General features: G+C 33.4%; 1 protein-coding gene and 2 long non-coding RNA genes across 3 annotated transcripts; 1 reads left to right on the forward strand and 2 right to left on the reverse strand.

The window, feature by feature from the left end:
• Positions 1 to 520: 520 nt before the first annotated feature.
• On the reverse strand, positions 521 to 3,265 carry LOC109160618. Its single transcript, XR_002050790.1, has 3 exons — positions 2,775 to 3,265; positions 746 to 847; positions 521 to 669 (listed from the first exon to the last, which is right to left on the reverse strand). It is a non-coding gene; the product is annotated as an uncharacterized LOC109160618 (long non-coding RNA).
• LOC109160619 lies at positions 1,622 to 3,397 on the forward strand. The gene is made up of 2 exons (XR_002050791.1): positions 1,622 to 2,421; positions 3,265 to 3,397. It is a non-coding gene; the product is annotated as an uncharacterized LOC109160619 (long non-coding RNA).
• A 5,527-nt stretch (positions 3,398 to 8,924) lies between these two features.
• Positions 8,925 to 11,974, reverse strand: LOC109160608 (protein FAR1-RELATED SEQUENCE 5-like). The gene is made up of 3 exons (XM_019308884.1): positions 11,956 to 11,974; positions 10,564 to 11,431; positions 8,925 to 10,245 (listed from the first exon to the last, which is right to left on the reverse strand). Exons 1-3 carry the CDS (start codon positions 11,972 to 11,974, stop codon positions 8,925 to 8,927), a joined length of 2,208 nt encoding a protein of 735 aa, XP_019164429.1.
• Positions 11,975 to 12,470: the final 496 nt, after the last annotated feature.

Raw genomic sequence — 12,470 nt, forward strand, 5'->3', positions numbered from 1 at the left:
GCGTGAACAGTAACTTGTTGAGTAAAGGTCCTAGGTTCGCTTCTTCTTTACATTTTGCTTGGCTCCTCTTCTTCTGTTTTTCTTCTTCAATTATTATTATTATTATTATTATTATTATTATTATTATTATTATTATGTTTTTCTTCAGTTTTCACTTAGGCGCCTCTTCTTCAGTTTTTCTTATTCAATTATTATTATTATTATTATTATTATTATTATTATTATTATTATTATTATTATTATTATTATTAATATGTTTTTTTTTCTTTTTTCCTTTTCTCTTATTATTATTATTATTATTATTATTATTATTATTATTATTATTATTATTATTATTATTATACCCGTGCAATGCACGGCATGAAAATTTTAAGCATAAATGTTATTGAATTGTCCCATATCAATCGTTAATTTAACTATAAAAACTTAATCAGTAATAATTAAAAAAATCAAAATTACAGATTATTAAAAACTTCTTTGTAAACCACATTAGTGGTTGAGTTACAACATGTTCCTAAATCACTACAGATTAAAACTTTTAAACCATTTGGATTGCTAACTCTTGAAGCAGCAACATACAATTGACCGTCCTTATTTGCGTATCATATGCATGTATTAATGATGATGACCCATTTGTGTTGGTAATAGTAGACTGTACAACATTTTGATCTGAAATAATAAAGACGTAAGTAGACTATTGGAAGTGAAATAAATCAGAATATGCACATTTATAATTAATACTAACCATAAGTCAACACACTCAAAGGAGTCGATAGCGAGCCTTGGAATACACCATATACAATTAACGGACTTGATGAAATATTCTTCAATGTAGAAGAACAATTTTCTACCAACAAAAACAAACCGATGAAATATATTAGATAAAATCATCCTATATAAGAGCAACTTAAAAAACAAAAATTATTTACACAACCATATTATTTAACTATATTATTTAACACACAAACCATTATATATAACCTTTTCAAATGTTTAAAAAGTTTTTGACATACAAAACATTATGGGGTGTTTGGCAAATGGCTGATAGCTGGTAGCTGATAGCTGATCGAATTAGATGATAGCTAATAGCTGATTGTGTTAGTTGGTTTGACCAACTGATTGTATTAGCTGGTTATAAAAAAATGTTTGGTAAATTAGCTTATTACTATTAGCTTATTGCATGTAAAATGACATTTAAGGGTATGAGTGTATTGTATTATTTTAAATTATAAATATAACAAAATATATAAACTCTTATTGATAAATGATTATAAAATTTAAACCAACATCTATACTTTTTCTAGGGCATAAGTTAATTATTTTAGTTTATTTAACTATAATTAAATTATATTTGAAAAAATATTATTAAATTATTTTTAATTTTAATAATTTAAAATTCAAAATAATTTTTTTTCTGTAATTATTATTATTATTATTATTATTATTATTATTATTATTATTATTATTATTATTATTAAATAGTCAGTACCCACAGTCCCACACCCACAACCGGTTATTATTATTATTATTATTATTATTATTATTATTATTATTATTATTATTATTATTATTATTATTGTTAAATTAAATACCCAAACCCACTTACCCACAAATACCCAAATCCACTTACCCACAACCCATTCCCAATCCCTACCCAACTTCCTCTGCGAACGATGCGAAGCAGCGAAAAGAAACGGCAATTTCGAAGCGAAGACGGCGAAGAAGAAGATGAGAAGCAGAGGATGAAGATCTGGTTATTGGAGATGGCAGAAGGCAAGAATCAGAGGAGCGAGAAGCGGTGGGCAAGAAATGCGAATCTGGTTTTTAATTTTTTTTTTTTTTTTGTGAATTAAAAAATATAGTTCGTATGTTGAGTTTTGAAGATGAAGATGATTTCTGTGATGGGTTAATAGTCAGTTTCATTATTTTTTTAATTTGTGAATTTTCTTCCATTCTGTTCTGTTCCATAGCTCCATGTGAGGGGAGGAGAAGAAGAGGCGGTAGGGTTTTCCATTATTTTGTTCCTTTACTGAATATAGGTGAGATTTTGGATGAAGATGAGATCAGGGATAATTTAGACTTTTTAGAAGAAATGGAGAAGAAATAGAATCAGCCAAGGGAGAAACGTTGCTCCCAGCAGCGTTTAGAAAATTACTCTTGCTGAGTAATTTGTGCGATTCATCAAATCGCAGATGGCTTTCATTTTTTTTTTTTTTCAATTTAATCTTATATATTGAAAGGTATATCTGCGAATTCCTAAGATGACTAACATTCATTTATATTTTTTCATTATAACATATTGATTCGTATATTTCTTCATCGAAGTGATGCATGGAAGATCTGAGTACGGATCTGTGTTTTTAAAGTGCTCAGTAGCCCTAATTTTGCATACGGCTCAAAGGGCAATAGATCTTCTAAAAGGTAAGTGTAGATTAGGGCTATTTCATTTGGGTAATTCTATTTCCAAAAGTACTATTAGTCAAATGACATTTAATTGTTTCTTTACCTTACGAATTTTACCTCTATTAATTTAAGCTTATATATTGTAAATTTTTTTCGAGGATCTAGAACTTTAAGAAGACATTCTTCTATGAAGGTTTATACAAAGTTAAAGATAAGTGTAATGTGAAGGGTTAATTATTATACTGTATTTGTATGAAGATTAAGCATACAATATTTGAAATATGCATTTGGATTTCATATTCATTAAATTGTAATAAAAAAATAGAACATTTGTTTAGATTAAAGTAATATAAGGCAAACTGTTAACTAACCTTTGTTATGTGATGATAGTTTTCTCTTGTTTCCAATAACTGTTGAACCAGTTAGTTGCTTCATAGCTCAATACTCTGCTTTCTACTTCGCCCAGAAAACTGTTAGGATAGTATCATTACAAAACAGTGTTCTTATATGCTTATGAACATGTTTGTTTCTTGAATGCCATGTATATATAGCTATCAGCTTGTAGAGAATTCAAAACTCACAATTTAGGATTGCTATAGTGTACTCAATGTTGACCATCGATGATTACAGCAATTTGATGCTTTTTTTTTTTTTGGGGGGTCTTCTAATCCCATTATTCTAACCTAAACATAATACATGTCAATATAATACAGTAATCCTCTGATTTCTTTCAAGTTCGAAATATCTTGTTGCATCTCAAATTTCTGATTCATGTTTCTACTGACTGCCCATGATATATTTGTTCTTTCTGGTCTGTTCCATTGGAAATACTACCTGCAATAATTAGTTTTCTTTCTACAGTATGTGGTCTTTGGACATAACATGCCTTAACCTATGGAGTATCAAGGATCACTCTTAGGCATTGATACACTTCTTGGTTGGCCTTTACACCTCCCTATCTCTAAGGTGAATTAATTCTATAGCATTTTATTTTGACTTTATCTTTCCCGTATAATTTCACTTAAAAAATTGGGATCTAACATTTTTCTGTGCAAGTTTTGCCTCTCCCAGTTCAAGTTTCCCCAAAACAAATGAGCATCACTTTATAAATCTTAAAAAGGAAGAAGTTTCGTGAGATAGAGAGGAAAATATTACCTCCTGTTTCTTGATCTTTCTCTTGTGTTTCTGTACAGTGTAAATGTGAGGTTTCACTTTCTATTGTGTTTCATTGTAAATGTGGGTTTCACTATCTTTCTCTTGTGTTTCCGTGTAAATGTGGAGTTTCACTTCCTCTTGTGTTTCATTGTATTTATAGCTAGCATCTCACAAAAATTCAGTTTCAAAAATATGTAATAATTATATTTTAGCAGCTTGCTTGTGCATTGGTAATAAATGATACGGAGTAGTTATTAATTACCTGTCAATGCTGCCAGAACTTTATGTCAATCACTGCATACCTTTATCAGTTAAACAGTGCTCCGTAATAATTAGCTTTGAAAAATGAAAAAGGTGTAAGATATTGTAAAATCTTGGGCCGGTCAGTCATGCAATTTGTCAAAAAAAAATAATTCTAAATTAAATTCAAAAATTTTGGGCGGGACAATTGAGCCTAATCCGTTTGGCTTTTTTATATATAGGATATGTTTATTTTTTTTCTTTTTTCCTTTTCTCTTGTTATTATTATTATTATTATTATTATTATTATTGTTGTTGTTGTAGAAATGTACAAATGCTATATGATAGTATTTATTTATTTAATAAAATCAGAAAATTAGAGAAATGAATATTATTATTATTATTATTATTATTATTATTGTTATTATTATTACTATTATTATTATTATTATTATTATTATTATCTTTGTTGTAGAAATGTACAAATGCTATATGAGATGATTGTATTTAATAAAATCAGAAAATTAGAGAACTTAAAAACTGGAGGAATGAGGAATGAAAATTAGAAAATTGGAGAAATGGAAAACTGGAGAAATGGAGAAGGAAAAATGGAAAAATGGAAAACTGGAAATGGAAAAATAGAGAAATGAAGTAAACGACCCATGAAATTTTCAAATCAGTTCATTGGACCAAGTTATTCGCCTATAAATTGGAAAGAACAACACACAATCGAGCATCAGTTTTCATTGAAATGGTCACCTCTCACGTCTCCGTACGTTCAGTAGAACCATCTCCTTTTATTCCTCATCTTGCATGCCCTCTTCACCCCTCTCGCCCTCCAGATTGTAGTGATTGTAAAGAAATACAAAGACAACACATTCTAAACCTGAGAGAGAACTCGTCGTCCCCAGCTGCAAGCTCGCCATGCTGCAACCAAACATCATTCAAGGCTGAGAGAGTTGAGGACATCCGACATCCCAAATAACACGTACGGCTGCCAGGAATCTATAATACACAGCAAGCTTAGAGACCACGAGCCTACATGCATCCACACTCCTTGCTCATGTCCAAATCCAGGTTTTCAAGGCTTGTGGTAGGCTAGCAGCATGTCGGATGATGCCGGAACTAGAAGAAATGCCTTCAAAGCACTAGGAAAGATGCACTGAATGTTATTGGTGTTGTTTCAATGTGTATTTACGTTTACAAATACTAATGTATTAGAGTGTAAATTATTATTTTTATTAATATAGAAACCAACGCTCATTGTGTTACAATATCACGCATTTTAAATTGATATGTCACGCATGTTAAATTCAAAGCATGTATGTGTCATTTTAAATGCAAATTATTTCATAATCAAACAAACGCACTTTAAGTTTTGCAATCGCGCATTCTAGACTAATTTTCAACTCAATCTCTGAGTAATTACGTTTTTATACATAGACCAACGCACATTACGTTTACGTGTTACGCATATATAAGCCGCAGTGTAGTGCACCTTTAAAGTGTAAATCAACGCATATTATGAATTAAATAGAGGCATATTGCTTCCTTTTAAATTCTTGATTAGTAAGTAGGCAACATATATTTTGGTATACAAGGAATAAATGGGTGAGCTTACTGGTGAAATGGTAGAAATCTTTGAATATATCGAATTTGCCTAGGATTGAATCCCCCCCAAAAGACTTAAAATATTTTTGGCCGGTAATCAACGCATCTAAAGACTTTGGTGTTTACGACGGACCAAAGATTTTATAAATAAACCAACGCACATTACGTATACGCGTTACGCATATTAAAAACAAGCTCTCATGTCTGCCTCTGTTGTTGTTATTAATAACGTATTATAATCAAAGTAACGGATGAGCCCACTGGTGAAATGGTAGAAGTCTTTGATTAAAATGATTTTGCTTAGGATCGAACCGCCGTAAAGACTTGAAGTTTTTATTATATTTTATTACTCCGTACTTGTTTTTTGTTTAATAAAATATAATACACGCATATTAGACTGATATTTTGCGCACTTTAATTGGTCTCCCGACGCCCATTAAACTTTTGGCTCTAAAAAATCACTTATTTCGATGCAAATTGATTAAATTTATATTTTCACGCATGTTGTTCTTGTAGGTCGCGCATGTAACAGATCAAAGCAAAGCATATTAAGTCTTTTATACCAACCCACGTAATATTCAAAGATATTTGATGTCAGAACTTTAAGGCATTTGTAGTTGGTTGGGGGAAACGGATAACATTGAATGGTCATTCAATGTCTTAAAAAATGCACCCATTAAAGCAAATCTTGAAAAATCTAATGTGTCTGTAAATCACGCAACATTCAAATCTCAAATCAGTGCATGTGACCAAGTTATTCACCTATATATAAATTATTAGAAGGAACAACACACAACTGAGCATCAGGTCATTGAAATGACTATCTCTCACTTTTCCGCAAGTAGAGAAGAATCCTCTTCATTTATTCTTCATCTTCTCTGGCATTTTCATCTTCATCGCCCTCCAGCTTGCAGTGACTTTAACTAAATACAAAAACAACACATTCTAAACCTGAAGCGTCATTTGTCATTCTCAGCTTCGAGCTCATCATCTAGTTTCCAAACAACACCCAAAAGGCTTAGAGTTGAGCAATTGTGGGTGGCTGGTGATGTGTGGGATGCTGCCGGAACCAGAAGAAATGTCTTCAAAGTACTAGAAGAAATAAATATGTGCAATCGTTTATGTATGTATCATTTTGCCTGCAAATTATTTCATAATTCAACGAATGCACTTTAAGTTTTGCAGTCGCGCATATTATACTTATCTTTAACGCACATTATATTAACTAATAATTAAACGCATATTAGAGAAAGAAAGAGTTAAATATTGTCTTTGTACGCATATTAACCTTTAATGTCGCGCAAGTTAAATGTTAATCGACGCATTTGAAGACATTGGCATTTACCACGGACCAAAGTTTCTATACATAAACCAACGCACATTCTGTTTCTGTATTACGCATATTAAGGTTTAATGTAGCACACTTTAAAAGTGTAATCAACGCATATTAAGAATTAACTTCACGCAGGTAAAGTAGCAATAACACTCATAATAACGGGCTTAAGTTGCGCATATTAGTGAATAAATTGACGCATTTCTGTTTAATAATACCCGGTCGAACATTTTCATATCAACAGTCGCATTCTGCTAGACCTAAAGTTGTCACATACGAACAGTCGCATTCGTTTAAGAACTTGACATTTAAATCCAAAATTATTCTCGACTCAAACCTGTCTCCTTCAAACATATTTTTGCTTTTCTACTCTACCTTGTAAAGAGAGTTTCAATGGCAATCGAACCCCACACCGAAGTAGTTGGAAACCAACTCCGAATAGGACTGCGCTGGAATTCAATTAGGGTTCGAGTGCTACGAGTCGTTCGTTTGCCAGAAACCAAAGGTTCTGAAAGAATCCGATCTATAGAGTGTGTACTTCACGATGTAGAGGTATTATTTTTGTTTATTGTAATATAAATCTTACGGAGTAATATTTTATATTTATAAAATTTACTATTGATGCATATGTTTTTTGTGTTTTTTTTTTTTTTTAAATAATTTCAGGGGACTTTTATTCATATGCACATTCCACAACCGTTTGCGGAAAGGCGCGGCAACAGATTTGTGGAAGGAAAAGCTTATCTACTCATTAGATTTGAGGTGGCCTATAGTACCTACAGAAACAAGACCTCTAGTCTCTGGTATATGCTGATGTTCTGTGAGAGAACTGGTGTAATATTACTGAAAGACGATGCTGAGTTCCCAACATATGCTTATGACCGAGAAGATTATGATTTCGATCAAGAGGTGATCTACTGCATACTTACATTGTTTTTCCCTTTTTTTATATAATTTTATTGATGTATTTACAGTTTAGTAACTTTCACGATTTGATGGATGAACAGGTTCCTGACGCTCCTGTTGGAAACTTGGCTAATGAGGATGTAATCAATGAGGAGGCTGCGTAATAAGGATGAATATTGACGAAAATATCAAGATTTTTATGCGTATTATGTAATTACTTGTTGTTATTTTCGTCATACAATTTATGAATTAATAAAATTTATATATTATCATTTTATGTCTATTATGTGATCTATTATGTTATCATTAACGCATATTCTACTTGTTTTTTTTTTTTTAATAAAATATAATAAACGCATCTTAGAATGGAATTCCGCGCACTTTAATTGGTTTCGCGACGCACATTAAACTTTTGTATTTATTAATAAAATATAATAAACGCATCTTATAATGATATTTCGCACACTTTAATTTGTTTCCCGACGCACATTAAACTGTTGGATTTATTAATAATATATAATAATCGCATATTAGATTGATATTTCGCGCACTTTAATTGGTTTCGCGACGCACATTAAACTTTTGGCTTAAAAAAATCATTTATTTCGATGCAAATTAATTAAATTTATATTTACACGCATGTTTATTTCATAATCAAATAAACGCACTTTAAGTTTTCTAGTCGCGCATATTAGAATTATCTTTAACGCATTATGTATTAACTAATAATTAAACGCATATTATAGAAAGAAAGTGTTAAATACTGCCTTTGTACGCATATTAAGCTTTAATTTTGCGCAAGTTAAATGGTAATCGACGCATGTAAAGACGTTTACCACGGACCAAAGTTTCTATACATAAACCAACGCATATCCTGTTTCTGTACTACGCACATTAAGGTTTAATGTAGCGCACTTTAAAAGTGTAATCAACGCATATTAAGAATTAACTGCACACAGGTAAAGTAGTAATAACATGCACATTAAGCTATTAGCAGTGATTGTTAAACACAAATCAGTCATAAAAACAAAAACTAGTAATAGCTGGACATTAAATTCAAGTATCTCAACTATAAAAAGCCTTCTGAAATGAGTTAACTAAGTAGTTGTGTTTCATATTTGCTATCCATTTTCGTTCTCGACTTTAAAGGCGTTGAAAAAATAGTCTGCTATGCCTTTTTCTTACCCTTTTGCTTGTCCTTATTTTTAGGGTTAAGTGGGCAAGTCCTGGTGTCATGGTGATCTCCTCTAACACCACAAAAATTGCACTTCCTGCCCTATTGTTTTTCCATTGCCAACTCCTTGCTGCTTTTGATACGATTGCCGCTGCCCTTGTTCTTTGCATGTTTCGGTGGAAGTATGTTGATCTCTGAAATTTCTGTTGATCCACAATATGATTCTATAACAGTCCTCCTGCTGTGCTGAGGGGACAATTTCTCCTTTCCTGACAGTAGTAGCTGTTTCTGTTCATCAATCACTTTGGAAAATGCAGTCAATTGCTCCATGTTTGATCCTGCCAGATCCATACAACAGTGTATATCAGACCACACTTTGTTCAGCAACATCTTCTTTTCATCCTTTGGTCCATTCTGATCGTAAATCACACCATCTATTTCAAACGTAGCTTTTAAAGATGCATCCTTAGTCCACCGATTAACCACGTACTTCAGAGGGATCCTTTCAAGGTCTCTAAAGACCACAAATATGTGTCGACACAACAGTCCAACCATCTCAAACATCTTGCAACTGCATTTGGCCTCATGGTCATTTACATTGTGCACCACAGTAAATCTTTTGTTCTTTCCATCCATAATATCATAGTGCAACATTCCACCGTCTTCTCTAACACTCAACACCATACATTTGAAACAGGAGGCACATATTTCTTCCTGAACTTGATAGAAAACAGTAATGGTGTAGACGATTGAAGCATGCTTTTCAATTCCCAGAGGCGTCTTCATATCCGGATTGTAGCCTTCGTTGTCACTGTTGAGCTTTGCGTTTGTGTTACGTTGTGATCTAAGAGCACTGTCAAAGTTCATCATGAATTCAACTAGGCTTGATTGGGGACCACTAAAACGGCTGTACGCGTAGTTCTCACTTTCGGAACGAGAAGTTGTTCTGAGTAGTCCTCCCATAAAGACATCTCTAAAATACGCTGGGATCCAATGCTTTCTAGCCTCAAACATAGTTTTAAACCAGTTGTGTTCGACTAAGTTGTACTTTTCCATCAGCTCTCTCCACTGCATCTCAAAATCAGGAGGTTCCAAAGATGACGTCCAAACGATTGAGTTCAGTTTGTTCCTGAATTCCTCATCCTTGTTCAGCGTAGGACCCACCTTTTCCCCAACTTTACACATGATGTGCCACATGCAATAACGATGCCTGGCTTGCTTGAAAACTGTTGGAATCGCCACTTTCATAGCTGGATCTTGATCGGTGACAATTATTCTTGGTTCCATACCCATTGCCTTTTTAAATTTTTCAAAGAGCCAAACATAAGACTCAATGTCTTCTTCCAACAGTAGTCCAGCACCGAATGTTATACATTTTTTATGGTTATCAACTCCGGTGAAGGGTGTTAAAACCAGATCGTACCTACAGGACAAAAAGCGTCATCACAGTATGAAGGTGTCAAACTGCCGCACTTAGAGAATTAGAGTAACGCACATTAAGTTTTAAAATAGCACACATATGTAATTGAGGTCTAATTCTGGAAATTCCGCATAATATGCGAGACAGAAGCGTTTAAGATGCGTGGTATAAAACAACAATGTGCGTTTATTTGTATTTCAAATCTTTTTCAATAAAACAGTGAACGTGTGTAAATCTTAACATGTCTCAATAGATCAGGCAATGCTAAATCTGTATTAATTAATGAAACGCACGCAAGAATGTGAATAGAATAGTATATACCTGTTTGTTGAGTATGTGGCATCAAAAGAGACAACATCTCCAAATGCAACAAAATTCTTTTTTGACATTGGATCTGCCCAAAACAGTCTGTTCATCTGCTCATCTTCATCAACCTCGTAGTCAAAAGCAAATGCAGGACACATCTCTTGTTTCTTAATAAGATTGTGCACCAGTATTTGTGCATCAGCTCCCAATATGTATGCTCTGAGATCCCTTCTGACATTTTTAAAGTCCACTACAGTTGCTCCAACTTCAGAGTAATCCCCCACAATATGACTGTATAAACCGTGAGATTTTGATGCTCCAATATTTGCTTTAGCGCAGTCGAGTATAAACTTCTGGTGAACACTGGAGATGTTTCTATTTCCCTTTAGAAACTGCCTTGCCAGAACCGAAGACATGTTGTGATTATGTTTTTCAATAAAAGTGGTAACTTGGTACCCAGCTGCTCCAATGTACTTAAACATAATCCTAGCTCTGCAACCAGTTCTGTTTGAAACCCTTCGCCGCTTTGGACGGGAAGGACCTTCCCCTGCATCTGCACTTGACTGCGACTGACAATGTTGAGCTCCTGTATTCTTAAATCCTTCTCTGTTGCAAAGGATTAGCTTTTGAGTTTTTGTCCCGTCACGTGCTGTAACGACGGAACTAGACCTCGTGTCAAACCCGACTTTCGCAGCATAACGAGTGTAGAATTCAATACCAGCATCCAATGTTTTAAAAATCATGTCTACTGCTGGTCTGATTTCGTCTTCACAGTGAGGAGTCCAATACTGTGTCATTCCAGGAGATATGGTCAATGTATGACCATTGCTGCTGCTGCTGGGACTCAAACAGGGGTTGTTTGTAGATTGAATGTCAATGGGAACTGTAACATATAAGCATGAAGTTATGATTGTGTTGTTGCAAGCCCCTACGTGCGTAATGTGAACACTTAATATGCGTTAAGTTAATCAGATCATTGTTAATATGGCAGATTTATAAAATACAAGAGTATGTGCGGCAAGTGAGAAATTAACGTGCGTCAGGGTAATAGTTAACGTGCGCATGTTAAACAGTTAATATGCGTGAGTGTTTGTTAAAATATTATGTCATTACTTAACGTGCGTTAGAGAGTCCAGTAACATAACATGCGTCTGGAAAGGTATTAATGTGTGTGTGCTCAACAGATAACATGTGCGAGGAAAACAGTAATATGTGCATTTTTAAAAATTATCATGCGGCTACGTGATCATCTAAGTGCGTAAGGCTCTAGGCTCGGATTAATTAAAGTTGCTCAGTAATTCGGTGGTTAAGTTGCATGCTTAATGTGCGTGTAATTAAGACAAGAATGATAACAATACAAATGCAGATAAAATTAATTCCAGAAAAACGATAGAATTTGGGTAATACCTCGATCGAATTCTTCCATTGTTCTTCGGTTGACGTTTTTGATGTGTTTAGGGTTTATTTTGATGAATATGATATTGAACGGCGAAGAGAGAGAATAGATCTTATTGCCAATTCCGTAGAGATCGTAAATTCGTCTGAGATTAGGAAATATAGAAGATTAGGAATCAATGTTGAATTTGAAAACGCTGGAAGAAGAAGAACATATTTTTTTTTAATATAATCAAAATGACAAAAATGCCCTTAATGAGCAATTCGCGCTTAATTTTTGCTATTAATCTGATTCGTTCGATCAAGAGCTACGTGGGGCTTAGATTTAACCTCATTATACACGGGAAGCAGTAAATGCACGGGAGCCCTTCCCTATATATATATATATATATATATACACACAGACACACATATACTAGCTTTACATGCGCATTGCGCGAATGAGTTAATGCCCAATGTTTATAATTAAATAAATATTTGAAAGTGTATCAATGCAATATTATATATGAGAAGTAATATGTAATTTA

The sequence above is a fragment of the Ipomoea nil genome, unplaced genomic scaffold (genome assembly GCF_001879475.1).
Source record: "Ipomoea nil cultivar Tokyo-kokei standard unplaced genomic scaffold, Asagao_1.1 scaffold2854, whole genome shotgun sequence".
Taxonomy (NCBI): domain Eukaryota; kingdom Viridiplantae; phylum Streptophyta; class Magnoliopsida; order Solanales; family Convolvulaceae; genus Ipomoea; species Ipomoea nil.